At 38.9% G+C, this 18,770-nt stretch overlaps 2 protein-coding genes across 5 annotated transcripts in view; one reads left to right on the forward strand and one right to left on the reverse strand.

The window, feature by feature from the left end:
• The window catches only part of KAT2B (lysine acetyltransferase 2B), a 40,339-nt gene extending 28,183 nt beyond the window's left edge, over window positions 1-12,156 (forward strand). Inside the window, exons 12-18 of one of the 2 annotated variants that reach the window (XM_064414194.1) lie at window positions 1,543-1,653; window positions 2,677-2,820; window positions 5,588-5,702; window positions 6,467-6,503; window positions 6,863-6,926; window positions 7,024-7,108; window positions 10,177-12,156. In XM_064414194.1, the coding sequence (XP_064270264.1) occupies window positions 1,543-1,653; window positions 2,677-2,820; window positions 5,588-5,702; window positions 6,467-6,503; window positions 6,863-6,926; window positions 7,024-7,108; window positions 10,177-10,370 (750 nt within the window). In that variant the 3' untranslated portion in view covers window positions 10,371-12,156. The remainder of the gene's footprint in view (window positions 1-1,542; window positions 1,654-2,676; window positions 2,821-5,587; window positions 5,703-6,466; window positions 6,504-6,862; window positions 6,927-7,023; window positions 7,109-10,176) is intronic. The other variant, XM_064414205.1, reaches the window with a different exon arrangement.
• A 618-nt stretch (window positions 12,157-12,774) lies between these two features.
• SGO1 (shugoshin 1) lies at window positions 12,775-17,598 on the reverse strand. 3 transcript variants are annotated; one of them, XM_064414229.1, is made up of 9 exons: window positions 17,453-17,598; window positions 16,941-17,083; window positions 16,661-16,857; window positions 16,147-16,251; window positions 15,627-15,691; window positions 15,332-15,471; window positions 13,906-14,751; window positions 13,542-13,716; window positions 12,775-13,310 (listed from the first exon to the last, which is right to left on the reverse strand). In XM_064414229.1, exons 2-9 carry the CDS (start codon window positions 17,074-17,076, stop codon window positions 13,208-13,210), a joined length of 1,767 nt encoding a protein of 588 aa, XP_064270299.1. In that variant the 5' UTR covers window positions 17,077-17,083; window positions 17,453-17,598; the 3' UTR covers window positions 12,775-13,207. The 3 variants fall into 3 exon arrangements, with proteins under 3 accessions (XP_064270299.1, XP_064270289.1, XP_064270301.1); XM_064414219.1 differs by having other exon boundaries at window positions 16,941-17,145; window positions 17,453-17,588; XM_064414231.1 differs by lacking the exon at window positions 16,147-16,251 and having other exon boundaries at window positions 16,941-17,145; window positions 17,453-17,590.
• Between the last annotated feature and the right edge of the window lie 1,172 nt (window positions 17,599-18,770).

Here is an 18,770-nt window from a genome sequence, read left to right on the forward strand (position 1 = left end):
TTAACTTAAAGTGTATAGCAGTTAACGTGCAAAAATTGTACACCCTGCTGCAAAAGAGTAACACAGTGGGATTGAAAGTCTGCAACAGCTGTTAATGCTCAGGTTATATTTGATTTTATTCAACTCTGGTGTTAGAGAGGAGCATTTCCGTACATTATGCAATGACCTGTCAGCATTCAGAGTGTTTTAGCAAATGCAAACCAGAACAGAAGATGCCTAGGTTGTGCTTAACTGCACTACACAGGTGAGGCTGCCAAAGGTGGGTTGTGATTTTCTAGGAATAATCTTTCAAAATAATAGAGCAGATAATTCTGACCCATCAGATTGTCCCCAGTGTGCATAACACACTGTTCATTTCTTTTATCCTCTGGGTGCTTTGCTGTATCAGTTGAGTGTTTCTGAACATTTGCCTTCCTGCTTTTTGCTCTGAGTGAGCTGACCCTGTCAACAGGTAACTGAGAAAAAGAAATGTTCACACATGGGTGACCTGCCAGATCTTAGGAAAAATATATTCCTATTTTAATTCACTTTGAGGCTGGAGTAAAAAATATAGAAATTGTTTTCCCATACAAATTGAATTGGTTTTGAGGTGGTTTGGTCTCCTGTTACAAAATAATTTTAAGTTTTACGGTAAGTGCCTGAGTTTCCTATCTGACAATTGCCATATTTGGGGCTATGAAATTGTAAATTAAATCAGAAGTTTGTATTTTCTAATTCATTTTACTGGCTTTTTTACATAAGTAAAAGTTTTCCTAGTTTTTAAGAGCAGAGTAACCAAAAGGATTGTATGTTTCTCTAAGTGTCTTGTTAGTGTCTGCATGGTGAGAAAATTGAAACATATGCAGGAGCAAAACATTATTATGGGCTTACCTATCTACTTTACATTTCTTCATATCACAGCAGAAGGGGGTGACTATAGCTTCCTTGTCAATGTGAATAAATGCAGCTTTTTGTTTACTTTGGGGCTAAATTTAAATGGAAATCATGCCTGTGTGCAGTCAGAAGGTGGAGCTTTTTATTTGATTGTGGACTCTATAATTTTCTGCTCCTTATTATGGTAATTGTTCACTGTTCCTTTTTATGTTTTATGATAAGCTTAGATAATAAATCCCTTGAGACAGAGACTGTTTTGCTACAGGTGCACAGAACACTGGAATAATTTCAGTATTGCTACTGCTTTGTAGTTTTGAAATGATATGGCTCAGAAAGGATGCTCTATTGTTGCAGTATGTGCAGTTTTGTTGTGGGTGATGTGATTTTAATGGTTGATATGTAATTTAAAAGAGGAACAAAAAAAAAAAAGAGGTGGGCACCTTGAGTTACAACTTCCATGCTGGGTCACAAAGGTACCCCTACAAGGCTCAAGAGAGTTTGCTCTTGAGTATGCAACACCCAATTAATTAAGAGAAAATCTTTTAAACAGGATCTGAAGGAAGGATTGCATTTTGAAAAACAGTGTATAATAACCCTGGGTCCCCAGGTTCTAACATGTGCATTCCCCAAAGGCTTTGTCATGGCTTTTTCCTCCTGTGTTTCACACAGGGTTATGGGACTCACCTAATGAACCATCTGAAGGAGTACCACATCAAACACAACATTCTCAACTTTCTCACGTATGCAGACGAATATGCTATCGGCTACTTCAAAAAACAAGTAAGTTCAATGCGACTAAATTACTTTGTGCGAGAAGTTTTATATCTAGCAGGGTTGAACTAAATAACTAAGCATGACAAAGTAATTGGATAAAATGCATAGTGAAATTTTACATGTGTGTTTTTTATCTATAAAATCTTTACATGCCCTGTGTTCATCCCATGTAATGTTTTTGACTTCTAATACATTTTGAAGACTTCTAATACTTTGATAGAATCAGCTGAACATAAGTAGATGGTATAGTCTATAATTTATGTCGTCTAAAACTAGTAAAATGTCAGTTCATTCTCTGATTCTATAAGAAGTATAAAGAAGGACTAGGCATACCTGTGAGAGATGAAAACTTACCTGACCTGCACTTACAGCTCCTCCTGATTTGAAGTGTGAGGTTCAAATTCAGGAAAGATGGCAATGTCTGTTCTGTCAAATAGATTTGATAAACAAGTGTCAACTATCTGGTCAGCAAAATGGAGTCAGATTTTTCTCAGAGGTGTACAGCATTACGCAGTGAAGATGACCCGAATAGTGGGAAATTGCAAGCAGGTAGAAGGAAATTTTTTTTTCCTTTCTTGTCCTGAGGGTGGTGAAATACTGAAAATTGTTGCTGAGGGAGGTGGTGGAATCTCTGTCCTTTTACAATATTCTGAACTGGTCATGGCCTCAATCAGCCAGATATGATGAAACCTGTTCTGAGCTGAGATGGGGCTAGATGACCTCCTCAAGTTCCTTCCAGCCAGTTCTATGGTTCTGTATATAAAACTTGTTCAATCTACTCTTCACACATTCAAAATTAATACAATCTCCCCTATCGCCCTTCTTAGTAATTAACTATTCTTTTATCAAGTGACTCCCATGAGAGGGTTTGTGCAGCTCTGAACCATGGTCTGTAACTCACCGTTGTATTTTTTGTATTTTAACATTATGATGAATTTGGTTCTCAATCCTCATTCATTTCATTTAAAATAAAAACGTAAAAGGAAAATGGCATAATGACAATATAAGTTCTTTTTTTTTCTTTGTCAGGGTTTCTCCAAAGATATTAAAGTACCAAAAGCAAAATATGTTGGCTACATCAAAGATTATGAGGGTGCCACATTAATGGGATGTGAATTAAATCCAAGGATCCCCTACACGGAATTTTCTGTCATCATCAAAAAGCAAAAAGAGGTGAATGTTGAAATGAAATGTTTAATGTTACTCTTTATTCAGATGTTTAGAAACAATTCAGTGGGTGCCAGGTTAGCTCTCTTATTTGCTTTGGTGCTTAAATTTGAGTGCATACTTTTTATTAGTTAGAATAATCCCTTCATTCAAGTCCCAGTACCAAATTTTTTTAGTTGAAGCATCAAATTCTAACTTGCTGACATAGCAAGAACAAGACTGTTAAAGTACTGTTATTTTGAGGAGTAATTCACAGTTAAATTTTGTGGTAGTTAACTAAGCAAAATCTTGTGAGGTTTATTTTTTTATGATTTTGTCAGTTCCTTTCTTCCCTCAGAAATGTTCATTAGAGTGACATTTAAATGGAGTGTTTGTATTTCATGGCCTGTTTTATTTGAGAAAAAGAGAATACTTTTTTCCATCATTTGTAAAATATATAAATCAAGGGTAGACTGTCCTAATTTCTTTGGATTTTATGTGGGTTGTTCTTTATTTAATTCTTACTAATATTCTGTATAATAAGGCAGTTTATCAGCAAAATAATTATGACATTTCTCCTTTTGTTTAAATATTTTCCTTTGTTTTTGAAGAAATACAATTATAATTTGTTCTTGCAAGATTGTTCAAGCCTGACTTTTTATTTTGTTAAAAAGCTTCTTTATGGAACAATAATTTTTCTTCCAATAGAATGATTTGGCCTGTGCTTGGAGAAGGAAAGACACTTCCTGATGTGATGATGGTTTTACATTTAATTTACAAGGTTTTTAAACTTTTCTTATTGGGAAAGTTTTCATATATCCATACAACAGGGATCATAAGTTTTCCCCCTTTCATTTCTGCTTGGCTGCATCACCCTTCAGATTCCAGGCTGCTGCTGGAATGCCAGCTGCCCCTTAGGGATGGGATGTTGTCAGTGTGGACAGTGGATGTGTCTCTGGTAGCCTGTTACATCTCTAGGCATGCCTCATTGCAGTAGTACGGTTCTGGGCCCAAACCATCAACATAACATGCCACTTCCAAAAAGTTGTTAGTTTTCAAAGTTTTGCTTCTGGGTCTGCTTTATTAGCTTTTTTCACTCTCTTATTTGTTAGAATGTCCACATTATTCTAAAGAACTTGGAGACATTCGTCTTATAAAGTGCCTTGGTCCTCCAGACATCTCATGTCTAAAATTACCAGGAGGAAAGCTGCTGTTATACATTGATCTGTGCTGTTGATCTTCTCTGAGAATAATTACATACAGCTTTGGAGCTGCATCTTAGGATTGCCTGCCTACCATTAAAAACACCAATCAGATTTTTTACTCTCCCTGTTGCAAGGAAATTTAGAAATAACCCCCACAGTCTGCAGTCTCATGAAGAGTGTTTGTTTGTCTGTGCATATCAAAGGCAGTGGAAATGCTACCTGGACATAAAAAGAATTTTGAATGTTGACAGTTGGTATTGTGTACCAATTTTGTTGAATGCTGGTATTGACCAGTAGCAGACATCAGGCTTTTCAGTATCTGTCCTTCTAGAAGTGAAATTTTTCATGGGATATAAGCCTTTATTTAAAGAACTGGAGTATATGCCTGTGGCTGCTAAAACCATATCACCTGATACTCTACCAGTAGCTTGTTTATAGTCATTCTGGAAAACATGACCAGTCCCTCTATGCAAAGCTTTGTGACCTCCTGACTTGTGAGTAATCACTGGTACTGATTGAACAGCTTGCTTTGATCAGGAAGAGCCACTAGTTCCTAAATTGTAAGAAGGGCTTAAGTTGGATTTGATAATTAGTTTGAAATTATTTTCCTATAATGCTGGAATCTGCCCATGGTGCTGTTCTACACTGTATTCCTCTTAACATTTCTAAGCTCTTTTGAAAGTCTGGTTTTATCTTTTTCCCTTCTTTGAGAGGAAATACTATGTATGAGGGAGTGAAGGTCCTTAAAAATATAAATATGTCCATTTTATTATTTCCAAAGAAAATATTCTATCAGACTGGAAGTCTCTATGGCTGTGCATTTGTTTGCTCCAAGTTAGGAAGTTTTGAAAGACACATGTCCAGGACACACAAAGCTTAGATAAGTATCTAACTGGGTATCAAGAGCACCAAAGCAAATTGCTTATAATTTGAGGTAATGAGATTGCAAAGTAAAACAGAGTTTACCCAGGAGTGGGAAAAGCCTTTCCCTAGCATTTGCAAAGAGAGTAGAATTTTGGTTCTGAGGAGTGGCATCATTCTGACATCCTCCAGAGAAAATCTTTCATGAGAGTATCTTTGATTGATACATAAGCAGCTCCTGCAGATAGCTATATGGAGACTTTGAAGTAAATGGGTTTCTAATTTCTAAAATTTTGGAATATGAACATGTATGTACATAAAAATACATGCATCAATATGTGCCTTGAAATTTTTTGACCAGCTGTGCTGAAGCATTTCAGAGGTTCCAGCTGTTGAAATTTTATAGCCAGTTCTCAAAACTTCTTCCAGGAAATTTCCTTCCCTGCCTCTGCTCCTGTCTTCCCAAGAGCTGTGCAGCTTGTGATCAATAGAGGAAGCAATCACTGATTTTTTTTCTAGATTTGTACCAAAATAGCTGAGAGACTTAGTAGCTTCATTTGCAAAATCTGTGCTTGGTCAGGTAGCTCAGCCCCATTTCCAGCTTCATGGAAAATGACTGCAAGGATAGGAAGTGAGAATGTTTCTGTTCATCACAGTTTTGCATTAATCTTCTGGGTGACTTTGGACCAAATAAATTATTTTTTGTTTTCTCTGCTGCTTTATTACAGATCATTAAAAAGCTCATAGAAAGGAAGCAAGCTCAAATCCGAAAAGTCTATCCCGGCCTTTCTTGCTTCAAAGATGGAGTACGGCAGATTCCTATAGAAAGCATTCCTGGAATTAGTATGTATCAATCTCTTTTAATGTAGAACAGGAGCAGAATAGACCAAGAATGGTCCAAGACTAGAAATAGTAATGTAGTTACATAGTTCTTTTTGATTAGAATGTAATGGTTTTAGTCTGCTGATTTGATTTCTGTGAAGATTATTGTGTTTCCATTACAACTGCTGTCTTTGAAATTTCCCCAAGGCATCCCAGGCTGATCCTCTTTTATGTACGTGTATATAATTTTACTTATATGTGATCCCTCTTTGATTTGTATCACAGTGTAGGCAGCAGTTTCCCTCTGGCACCATTTTAATGCACTGAACTCCTGAGCAGCAATGATTTCTGTGCTAGGCATGAATGTACAGGACAAAACAGAATTAAAAATAATTAAGTATCATATTTTGGGGGACTTTTTTTCAGCTAGGCTTTTCTGCAATTTATTCTTTGTCCCTGGGGAATCAAATTGTATAACTTTGTCATGATTATTCTTTACAGGGGTGGGTTGCAGTAAAATATGTATTGAATTATTGGAAAGAAATGTGTTTCATATAGAAATATTTTAGAATCTTTTCAGCAGTCTGGTGGAAGAGTCATGTAGGAAATTGAATGGAGCTTCGGGCTAGATGGTTATGTTATTTATTAGGAGTAGCTTTTATTAAAACAAACCCATTTTACTGCAGTAGTGCTGAAATGGCTTTTCTTCTTTGAGTTGCAATAACTCAGTTAATGTTTTGACCTACTGTAGTTCCCATATAATATCTCATGTTGTTGGTATACAGGAGAGACTGGCTGGAAACCAAGCGGAAAAGAAAGAGGGTAAGTGCTACACAAAGTAAAATGTTGAAGCAGTTGGGATATTCCTTTGAGAAAAGTCTTTAGACAATGTCACTTCATATTTCCTTCCATCCGTTGGAAATCAAATAATCTACAAGAGATGAGTTCTTAAGTGGCTTTTTGGTGGTATTTTTTATTTTATTTTTTGTTATAGACAAGTCTGGTTTGGGTAATGGGCTTCTTTTCTGAGGATTTTTGTTTGGGTTTGTTTGCTTGTTTTAAATTTTATTTCTTCCATAAATTGCTTGAAACTTTGGCGTTGCTTTTAGGTAAGATGCAAATTGTAGAAACAAAGATAAGGGACCCAAACTAATCTTTTTCTATTTATATTTTCCTTCAAGTAAGGAGTCCAAGGATCCAGATCAACTTTACAGCACGTTAAAAACCATCCTTCAGCAAGTCAAGGTGAGTGCTACCTCTAGTTTACTTTCTGTAAAGATTTAAAAATTATTTCCAATATCTAGTTTCCATATTAGATACCTTACTTTTTTTTTTACCAAAGAGCCATCAAAGCGCTTGGCCCTTCATGGAACCTGTGAAGAGAACAGAAGCTCCTGGATATTATGAAGTTATAAGGTTTCCCATGGGTAATGCCATTAACATTTTTTAAGTAGAGTTTAAAAATCATTATAGCTGCAGACATAGCAGATACATTTTAATCTGATTGTTTTATGGTAAAAGATATATGTTACTTGCAGCTGAATACCTTGCAGCTCTGAAGTGTCAAGAGTGTGATGCTGTCGTTTGAAATTGATGAGTGCTCTGTGACCTTTGTGAAACGTGTGGTGTACGTATCTGAAATCTTAGTGTGCCCCAGAGAACTCTAACAAGCTCTTAAATGGTGCAGTCAGCTAGAAGCTTTCAGGACTCAGCTGGTGTAGGTGAGTTGTAGGGATACATTCCTGTGTGTGGTAGCTGGCCATTGCAGATCCTACTCATATGTTAAAAAAACTGAAGGCAAGGCTAACTTTCAGTAACACCTGAGCATTTGAGTTGCTCTGAAATACAGATTTAAGATTTCTAAATCATATTAAAAAAAAAAAAAAGCATTTTCAAAGGTCACAGGGTTTTCTAACTAAGTCTTAACACTTTGCTCCAATCTAAGTTTAGGAAATGCTTCATGCAACTAATTTAAAGCTTTTATCTTTATCTTTTAGATCTGCCACGGTTGTCTGAGGTGTTACATTTATTTTTATATTTATTTTTACTTCTAAGTAGCACAGCTATTGTTTATGTAGGATTGCTTGCAAAGGGAAGTACACAACTGCTAATAATGTTTTTCTTTTGACTGCTTCTCTTATGACCCAGCTTTTGACTTCTGGCACATATAATTTCAATGATAATTCAGTGATACTCTAAAAGAATGCTTGATTTGTACTGCACAACATTGAAAATTGAATTCCAATTGAATTGGTACTCCTCCCTCATTTATGCAACACTCACCTCTATCATTCTGATTACAGTTTCTGAACCCTTTAATATTGTTAGAGAATGAAATACAGGTTCATGGCAGGCTACTAGCCATCAGGTTCTCAGAGAATAAAAGTATTTGTTCACATTGCTTTGCATGGGCTTCAAGCCCATGTCTATCAATTTAGTTTAATTATTTTTTGTATTCAAATCACCATTCCCAAATGTACATATACTTTATAAACCAATCACTGGTTTCCTGTACCCCCAACACAAATTTATTTTCTACCAATGAAGAAAAAGAATATGAGTCCCCCTTTGTGGCAGCGTTTTCTCTATCTGCTTTTCTGAGCAGATCTAGCTCAGAAATCTGTTTAATCTGAACAGTGGTTACAAATAACTTACCTGAGTTGGCAGACTCAAACTAGGAGTGTTGTCTGTCCTTTCCTTGTTCAGATGCATTACACTAGAGGTAGGGGCAGCAGTTTACTTTGAGGATTGAGCTGAGGTCTTTGGTTTAATTTTGCTTTGTTTTTTTCAGCTAAGGAACCCAGCATGACTAAACTGTGCCTTGATTTGTGATACATTCAGATTTCTTTCTGCTCTCCCTGCCAGCATGCTGATACTGTAAAAAGTTGCTCAGACAAGATAGAACAATTGCCTTTATGTTTGTGTACAGACTAAATCGTACAGTTTTTGAGAGGTATAGCTGTAAATGTTTTTTTTCTACCTCCTAAGGTCAGTTCTCATGTATAAGGTTTAAGTGCTCTTCAGAGCACTTAAAACTATATCAAGCAATACTCTTTGGGTTTTTTTCCCCCCTTTTCATCTGCCATTCAAAAGCTGTATGGCTGAGTGACAGGTGGAGCCAAACTTTCACTGTGCTTAGAGGAGAACAGCTTAACTCTCTAGCCAGGCAACATTTGCTTTAGGGTGAGCTGAACAGCTTTTTCAGCTCGGTGCTATAATTAGTCTATGGATATCTAGTTTAGGTATAGGCACCTGAATTTCAGACTTAGTGGGAGCTGAATGAGCTTTTACTCTTGCAAAATATTGTGCAAAACTAGGGAGTGGCAAGTTCTGTACCACTGGAAAAATGTTTGAGAGCATCCGGTAGATAAAGCCCATCTTGTCAATTTAAAGGGTTTCCTCTTTTAATAAATTCAAATCTCCCTTAAAAAAACCAAACCCAACCCTCCAAACCCCCCAAACCATTACCAAAACAAAAATACAACCATATTTTTTTAAGTTTGAAGTTAAAAACTTTAATTCCTTTGCATTGGAGGTCTCTGGTGTCCTTGCAATACTCATTAAGTCTTCTGCATTTCCACTACTTCTGTTATTTTCACAAAGGTGCTGCTGATGTCTGGCTCAAGCATTGCTAAAAAAATAGTTAAGAGCATCTGAGGTGAGAAAACATGGCATCCAGCACACCTCCCACTACTTCTATTCCTGTATTCACTCTTAAAACCCTTGTAATGTAGACAGAATTTTTAAATGCCTGATGAGAATTACTGGGAAAATGACTATGTGGAGAACACTTATATGATTTACATATTTTATGGATGACTGATTTTAGTTTAAAGGAGAACATTTCTTAAAGAATGTTCTGTAAGTAAATGTTTTGCATGATGCTCTGAAAGCAGGGAAGATCAGTTCTCACGTGGTTCTTAAAAAGTATATACAACTATAAACACTCAAGAGGTAATAAAAATGTATGTAGAGCATAGAACAAATTTTGTCTTTTTTTTTTTTTCCAAAGCTGCAAATCCTGCTCGTAGTGTAGACCAATGTATCTTCTCTGCTGTGTTTGCACAGCAGTAAGGATTTTTGTTTAACATACATGTTTTGTGATGTTTGAATTCTTTGCCCATATGCCCCTAAGGCCTCCTCCAGCAGAGCTGAGAACAGGTTGTCTCAGGACAGTCAGAAGAGGATTAGGGACATCTACTAACCACAGGAAACTCAGAGCTCTAAGTATGAGAACAGAACAAAAAAAGCTTTAATGTTTTAAAGAATTAAAAATGAACGCTACATAAATTCATCCTTACCATGAGACATTGCTTAGTTCCAGCAGCTCAGTTGCTTTTGAAGCTAAAATACAGACCCTGCCTGAGATGAAGGCAATTTCCATTCCAAGTCCTAGCTTTGCCAGTTCATGTTAAATGGCAAATCAGTCTGAAGGGACACTGCACACAAAACAAATTTGAATCCAACGCTGTTAATCTATTTTTCTTCTGTGCAGATCTCAAAACAATGAGTGAGCGACTCAAGAACAGGTACTACGTGTCTAAGAAATTATTCATGGCAGACTTGCAGCGAGTCTTTACAAACTGCAGAGAGTACAACCCCCCCGAGAGTGAATACTACAAATGTGCCAATATACTGGAGAAATTCTTCTACACAAAAATTAAAGAAGCTGGATTGATTGACAAGTGACACTGTCTTTTTTACTACCAAATAGTGTGCCTATGTTATGGACAGGGAAAGCCGTTCTATATCTGAGTTGTGGGACTTTTAAGAAACTTCTGTTTAATACTTAGCACTTTTAAAAACCCTTTTAGTTTTACAAACATGTATTATACTGAAGTTACAAAAATTATTTTATTAAAATGCTTTATAATGTATTTAATTACGGAATATTTCTTTTGTGTGCCGATTACCTTATGTTCCTAATAATTTTATCAGCTACAGCCTCAGAAACCCCACAAACATGGGGGAAATTGCACATGTTTGGGAAGATGAAGAAAATTCCCAGACAACAGATGTTATAGCTTACCTAATGTTATAGCTTACCTAATGCAGTACCTATTTGATAAAGTTTTATTATTTTTTCCAGTAAAAAAAGAAAATTGTAAGGGAAAACAACAGGTGTGGGGGGGTTCTGAAACACTTGTTTCTTTGTAGAATCTTTTTATAAGATATTATTTTTTAAAAGAAACACTCAGCTGGTTGAGAAGCTGTGAGAGAAGAGCAGCCAGTTCTGAAAAAGGACTGCCTGTGGTCTTTGATAGATGCAAGTTTTTCTATTCATTTTCAGTTTTGATAAATATTTTACCTGCAAATTGTAATCTCATAACCACTCTTAAAAAAAAAAAAAACTGGCTAGATGCGCAATGTCATAGTGACTTGGCTTATGCAGGACATAAGTACCCAAAATAACTTTAGAGACTACTTCGCATCTACTAGACAATTTTAATTGGCTTAGTAGAGTTAAGGTTTTATGCACTTCATGATCCACTCTACTTACTACTCCTCACTGCTAAATTCTTTAGATTGTTCAGCAGAAATAAGACTATTGTACGCAAAGGAAGAGAACATAGGACAGCTTTGAGCTTAGATACCTGGCTCCGTGGTAAACTGGATTTTCTACCAAGCTTTATTGTAAATGCATATTAACTGTGATTATTTAGACCCAGGAACATATTAGCATTGTACAACTCTTAGTATATCTTCAAAAGGAACACGCACTCATATATACATATAATATATATACGTTTTGCTGCTTACACTACATTTAAGAGGTACACCTAAATCCTTAATGGAGATCAGTACAGGCCAAAAAGCTGTCCCTTGACATTTTCTAATTAGTTTGTAAATTATAACTGCTTTTGTGAAAAACAGATTAAACTTTCATTCTTGGTGTTTTATAATTACAGATGTTACACTGGTAAAATTCAAGTTATGAGACTGAGAAAACCAGTCCTGTGCTGTGTCAAAGAATTTATTCCTGCAAAATGCCTGTGCAATTTTAGATTCAGCAAGGAGATGTCAGGAACTATCTAGAAGTAGTAAATGTGGCACCCAAGGTATTCAAAATGTTAATGCTGGACTTGCCATCGTGTTTTGTATGAATTTAGTCTGACCTACATTGGGATCTATAACCAAGGTACAGTGAGTACTTTTTCTTTAATAGCCAGAACAGGATACTATAAACCTGTTTTGTAGATTGGGCCTACAGATGCACCTGTTAAGCTTGGTAACCTGTGAATTTTTGTTATTTTCAGAGTAGATTTTCTTATTGTCTTTCAATCAGATTGTCTCTTCTATATTGAAACGTGTTTTCTAATTTAAGAATTAATATTTTCATAGATACTGTGCAATAAAGTTATGGTAGGATATGTGGTTTTGCAAATGCTTTAACAGCTGATGAACTTTACATTTGTCAAATTAATATATTGTACTGGTACAGAATAGTTTTAAATTATATATGTACAAAACCCTACTTATTTTGGTCTCTTTTTTTCATTACTTGGTACTTCATCGCTTCAATTTTTCAAGCTTGCTCAATCCAGTAAGAAAAAACACTACCCAGACCCGCTACACCTGCCTTGGGTTGCTCTACAATCACCCTGATCTTTTTCTCTCCCTGCTAAAACAGCTGTTGCAGATTTATTTAATGAAAGAGCACCTAAGGTTCACAGAATACCCTCAAGGATCATTAAGTGCATCTCTAAAACGAATGGTTGATACAGGGATAGGACCCACAACCTTGGCAGTCTTGGGATCAGGCTCCAACCAATATAGTTCAACCACTCAAATTCCTCTAGTCCTAGAATTCCAGACTGAGAGGGTGAGGCCTTGTGGCTAGAATTTCAGGATACGAAGATAAAGCTAAGTTCCCATTCAAACAGCCAAAGGCTGTGTTGTGAACACAGCTACACCAGCTCAGTAGCTGCAGCTACTACAGAATCAAATTGCAGCTACTGAGTTGCTTCTGAACAGTGCTTATGCCACCACATAAGATGGGAATAGAGTACACCGGCCTGTAATGCCCACTGCTGACATTAGTGCCCTTGCAGCAACTAGGGAAACTGCCAAAAAACACTAATTCACTCAGAGCTGTTTCAAAATACTAAGATGTTTATTACAAGATTCGACATGAAACTACAGCCATCACATAAGATCTGTACAAACACAGTTATTAAAAATACTTGCTGCTCAGAATATTTTAAGTGCCTGAAGTTCACCCATAAAATGATATTCACCATTGTATCCATCAGAGATTTCTCATATACTCCCAGATCCATTCAAAAGGAGCTTGAATAGAATCACATTAGTTAGAAAAGTAATCAATATCATTAAAAACAAGTCACTAGAAAAAATCCAGGCCCCCTTAATCTGATGTCTTTAATACTAGACACACAACTATTTACATATTTATATAACATATTGTGCAACAAAATATTTCATCCAGGAAATTACTGTCTTCATGGCAGAAGCGTGGTTTTGCTGAGAATCTCAAAGGCAAGAAACCATTTTCTCATTGGATATTTTCATAGAATCTTACGAGAACGTCGCTTAGCATCTTTTTTCAGCTTGAAAATTGGAGAACACAGGAACTTTGTATCTGTAAATGGATCTCCTCTCCTGAGTTTCCTGTTTGAAAAAAGAAAGGCAAAACTGAGTTCTGTTCCCTACATCACTTAAAACAATAACTTTTAGCTAGTAAACTCCATTTCACACGAACTAGGCTGTATTATTAACTCTAGAATTTGAGTTCTTTGAGCTCTTTTTTTAAGGTCTTGTTTTCAAGATCTAAATAAGCCTTTCAAATCCTCTATTGGATGGAATATCTTGAACTTTATGTCAAACTGAAAAAACACCTACCCTACAATACTTGGTTCTTTGTAGCTCACAGTACCAGCACAGCTTCGCCTCATGCGTTTTGGAGACTGATGTCCTTCACCTTCAGAGACAATTTCTGCATCTCCAGTGCTGGGGAGCACTGCAGCTGTATTGGTAACATCACAGAGATGCCCACGAGATGGCTCAGAAGGCTGCTCTGTGAAGAAATTAGGCACAGTTCAGTTCAGTCAGCTAAGTGGGCTTTAAAGAAAATATAACCATTCTTAAAACATTACTCTTTTAGTTGCTATTAAAACCCCCCCCTAAAATAAAAAAGCCTAAATCTCCTAAACAATGCTGTCTTTCAAGAAAACAAAACCAATTACAAAACACTTTCTGTACTTACTAATAGATTTATCACTTAATTTGTTTTCAGTCTCCTCTTCATGACAGAGCTTCTGCTCACGCTGTGCCAAACATCTTTTAGACCTTGGCCTTGGATGGATTGGTGACACAGGGCTCTCATTCATTGAGCTTCGCCTTTTCTTTGGTTTACCCTTGTAAGGCTCATAGAGGCTGTCATCTGAGTCACCTGCAGTACTGCTTGACTCAATGGTATTGGTTTCAGCTGAGTCTTCTTCATCCTCCACTTCAGTATCACTGTCATTCACCTTGTTTTGTCGAAAAGGTGTAAGATGGACACTCTCTTCCAAATGAAAGTCATAAGCATCACTGATATCACCCAAGAAATTCCGTTTTTCTTTAGAGGCCTTTTTACCCAGTTTTCCTGGTCTTTGTTGGGAAGTAAGCGGCCATTCCAGTTTTCCTTTCTGGTGCTTTTCTTTCCTTCGTTGAGGGTTTTCTCTGCTTTTACACTCCGGTTGTTTCAGATCAGAATTACGCTTTAATTTCAACTGTGCAGTTTCAGAAGTTTTCTGCCTCAACGCCAGCTCTGAATCGATATTGCTTTCATTCAAGCGAGGAACAGCTGCATTTATATTTTCTGTAGCACACTTCTCTAGACTTTCCTCAAGCCTAATTTCATCCTGTTCAGAAAGTTCTTTTACTGAATCAGGTGCTTCTAAATGGTCCAAGACACCAGTACAAATTACATCAGGGTTCCTGATCCTTGAAAAGTGACGTCTGGTGGATACACTCTTTGGTAACACGCTACCAAATCCAAACTTGACACTTGAAGAAACATTTTCCAGCTCTGGCTCTGTGTTGTTCAGATGAAAATCAGATGGCTGTCCTTGTAGTTGAAGAGAAAATGTCATATTAAAGGCAGACAGAAAAACCATGTTAAGATCTTGTGCAAAAATTCTGAACCTGTCAAAAATTCAGACTATTCTTTGGGTTTTCTCCAATTTTCAAAAACTAAAATTTGGCAATTGGGATAAGCTCTATTTAATATAGCTTTCATGCAGAAAGAAGTTGGGCAATATAACACTAGTATTTTCCTCTGAAATGTTCCTTTTGGAAAGTTATTTACAGATCATTTATTTTCCTGATTATTTTGCTTTGTTAGTAAGTTTTTATTGATTGCATAAATGCTAATGAGTGTATAACAGCAATTTTACTTGGTTGAACTGTTTGACAGATAATGAAACTGGATTGCAGCTATAGAGAAGGTAAAGCAGTTTCAAATTCCACCCCATTTTGCTGGACATCTTCATTCAAACATTTTACCAGCATTATTATTTCCCCTTTATGACGAGAAGCAGAAAGTTACTTATCTGTTCCTTCAAAAGCAGCAATTTTTTAAACTTGTACTCACACATTGTTTTCCTAATTCAAAAACAGAGCAATGTCTGATACTTTGATTTAGTTACCTTCACTTGGAATAATTTTGGTAAAGGAAATGTCACTGTCAGATTCCCCACAGATCTTTGACAAGGAATTTCTGTCACCACCAGCTTCCATCCCACTTGGAAGTACAGGACCATCTTCAAGAAGGCACTTTAGAGGTCCTCTGGAGAAAATACCAAAGGTAGTATTTACTAAACAGCAACAGAGTTTAGGAACAGTTTTCATTACATGGGGTTGCTTCCCTTTTTCCAGTCAGAAAATTAAACTTCCTGTAACAGTTTTTCCAAGCACAGACAGGAATTAATCAATGATACTTACATTGAATGTGCTGATTCTGTGACACTGCAACTGTTTTCAGGACCTGAAGAAAGCACTCTTTGATTCTGTCAACAAAATAAATCTTACTGTGATTAAATGGCTGAAACAAGCTTGCACCATCTACAAATTTTAGACAACAGCCAAGTTACCCCAGGAAGCACCAAAGTGGCCCTTGACTCTCTTTCTGTGTAGCTAACACCAAGTGCTGTGGGTGTTAGCCAGCCACCTTCTCAGCCTCTGCACATCAGCACATTCATCCCCAGCTCAATCCTACAGCAAGCAGACAGGAGAAGAGACTGTGCATAAAACCCCAGAAAATCAGGTCCAACCACCTCCTAGCAGAGCCTCAGTCCTACTTAGAACTCACTGACACACTCCCACACTGTGCACTCCTGGGATACCAGGAACTGTGGGACTAGTCCTTCCTCTAAAAATCTCAAAATCTGCGTGCATCTATGGTGGAAGAAGTGAAGGCAACCAGAAATAGAAGCCCTGCTCCTCAAGAGGAAAAGCTACTTACTACATCTATGGAACACAAGTTCTTTGCTGGGCCAAGGAGAGTGACCGAGTCCAGTAAATTCTGAGAAACTTTGGAAATTATCTCATTCAAGGCTGACAGTCGGGTCTAATGGACAAAGGAAGGACAGTAACACTGTTACTATCATACTCTAGTACCAACTACAAACTCATCAGCATTAGGAGGTAACTAAAATCTGAAGAAACCCGTCATCTGTCTTCACATGTGATAAGCTCCCTACAAAATTCACACAAGATAGACTTTAATTTTTGTTAACTAAGAGTAAACATAAAGTCTTTCTTATTTTAAGTAAATGAGAAAGAGTAGTGAGAAGAAAACTTCATTACCATGTGTCAAGGTATCCAAACCTGCATACCAAGTCAGGTGAAAAAACCCCATTGAACATACTGAGCTAGTGTTTTATGAAACATTTAAGATCATAAAAATATCTATCAATGGATTGGTACAGATTCTGATGTTCAGCTTCACCAGCTCATATAGTTATTATTAAGAATACCTCCACACGTCGTTGTTCTTGCTGGAATCTATGATTTCTTTGCAAGTCAAACATCTGAGCCTTTAAAATGTGATAATCTTTCCTTAGCTGAAGAATGGTAGCTTCAGCTTCCCTCAGTTTGAGTTTGTGTTCTTGCAAGGACAGAGCCAGATCTCTGTTGTTTGCTTGAATGATCTTCATTTTGTTGGAGTTGTTGGCTGCAACGCAACAGTGAGTGTTTCAAACGGGATTGAAAAGAAAACAAACAAATTATAAATCCTAAGATATTTAAGCATCTTACTTGCTCTTTTGGCCTTTACGGTGGAGAACTGGGTAGTTTTACCCAGCCTTGACCATTTCTGAGTTCTTTTCTCTCTCATACGTTGTTTTATATCACTCAGACTGTCTTTGAAGGACTTCCTCGAGGTCTCTGCCATCTTCTCCCTTTAAAAGCAGGAAGTGTGAGGCGCCCACGAAGCTGGGGCTGCACCTCGCGCCCCCAACGCCTAAAGGGAAGGCACAGGGACAGACGAGTAAAGCTCGGGCCGATTTTAAGCGGAGGCCCACACACAGCAAGCACCCACAGCAGGAGCAGACGCGCCGCTCTGCCGTTCTCCCCGCAGCCGCAGCGGCCAGGCCGCAGTCCCGGCCGCGCGGTGCCTGAACTGAAACGCCCGGGGCCCGCGGCAGGGCTTTAAACACCGGGGCCGGCGCCAAGGGCTCGCCGGGGGCCTCCCGAGGCGCCGGCAGCCGGGCCCCCGCTCATCCGAGCGCAGGCACGGCGCCCCAGCACCCCGCACCGGCCGGCCGTACCTCCTCGCAGGGGCGAGCGCAGAGCCGGGCCCCTCCCCGCGACCGGCTGCGGCCGCCCGAGCCCCCGGCGGAAGGGCCCGCACGGATCCGGGCGCAGCAGCGGCGCGGATTTCCCCTCGTCCCGCAGCTCGGTGCTCCCCGGCGCTCCTTCCCGCGGCCCGGCTGTGCCCGCTCCGCGCTCGGGCCCCGCACCGGGAAGCGCAGCAGCGGCCGCTGGGCCCCGCGGGGCGGCACCACCCGCGCTCGCCGCCGCTACGCGCCGTTCAAACGCCGCCGCCGCCACCTCCCATTGGTGCGCCCCGAGCTTGCGTCATGCCGCGAGCGCCGCGCGCACCCGCGCCTGGCCCCGCCCACCTCCGGCAGCGCCTCAGTGACCGCGGGGCAGACGTGGGGCGAGTAATCGCGGTGTAAACGGCAGATTAAAGTCCTTAATTAAACTCCTTAATTTGTGGTGCTTTATTGCTTGTGGCCGCTTCTTGCAGCAGTAGCAGCATGACCTCTCACACTCTGTGAAAGTTGCACTGTGAGAGTCACCCACGGCCAGGCAGGCCGTGAAGTGTAGGACAAGAGCGAGAGGAAGAAGGCTGATGTCTTCACAAGCGATGTGATGGGTGAAGGTGTGGGTGTTGAAGTCTATGAAATGGGTCCTGGTGTCTCCAACTTCAGGCAGCAAGTTTGTTGCAGAGCCCAGGCAGCTCGGCTTGTGAAATAGATAAGGGTCTGCACAAACCTGATTTTGGGGTAAAATAGTCGGTTCAAGGGGTGAGTATGTGGCAGGCGGTTCAGGAAGGCTGTACCTTCCCAGTGCCTCAGCAATGGGGAAGGGAAGAGGACAACATGCGGCCGGGAGTTCAGGATAAAAGGAGGCTGTGCCCTCTGAAACCTCGAGAGAGAAAACCCAGCATCTGCGTGTCCCGGTGGACCCTCTCTTTATTAGAATAAAATTACAGGACTCCTCTGTCTCCTTTTTGGACATAAACCTCTCTGGCATTTGTGGATTTTCCTGACAAGCGTGAGGGAACTTGCATCTTCTGTGTGCTTATACACATCTTTACCATAGCGTGCTGAACCTTGACTAACCACTGAGAGAAACTGGAGGAAAAAAATCAGCTAAATGATGTCTTATTAGCAGAATAAATGGTATTCTCTATTCTGTTAAATCAGCATTTCATAGCTACTACACATTTTTTTTTGTCTTACAGCTGTTCCTGGTTTTATTCATTACAGCTTGGATGTGTTGTGGCAATCTGATTTCAAACTTGAACAATTCTCATGGATCATGACAGAAACCATGATGTTTTGCTTTTGTCCTTCCCCA

This window comes from Passer domesticus, chromosome 1 (genome assembly GCF_036417665.1).
Source record: "Passer domesticus isolate bPasDom1 chromosome 1, bPasDom1.hap1, whole genome shotgun sequence".
Lineage (NCBI taxonomy): Eukaryota > Metazoa > Chordata > Aves > Passeriformes > Passeridae > Passer > Passer domesticus.

What these genes read in the sequence shown, in the direction of transcription:
- SGO1 (XM_064414229.1), bottom strand. Translation starts at nt 17,076, where the DNA reads ATGGCAGAGACCTCGAGGAAGTCCTTCAAAGACAGTCTGAGTGATATA. An exon ending in AAGAACAACGACGTGTGGAG is followed by an intron (nt 16,252 to 16,660) that starts GTATTCTTAATA and finishes TTTGTCCATTAG; the next exon opens with ACCCGACTGTCAGCCTTGAA. An exon ending in ACAGAATCAGCACATTCAAT is followed by an intron (nt 15,472 to 15,626) that starts GTAAGTATCATT and finishes TATTTTCTCCAG; the next exon opens with AGGACCTCTAAAGTGCCTTC.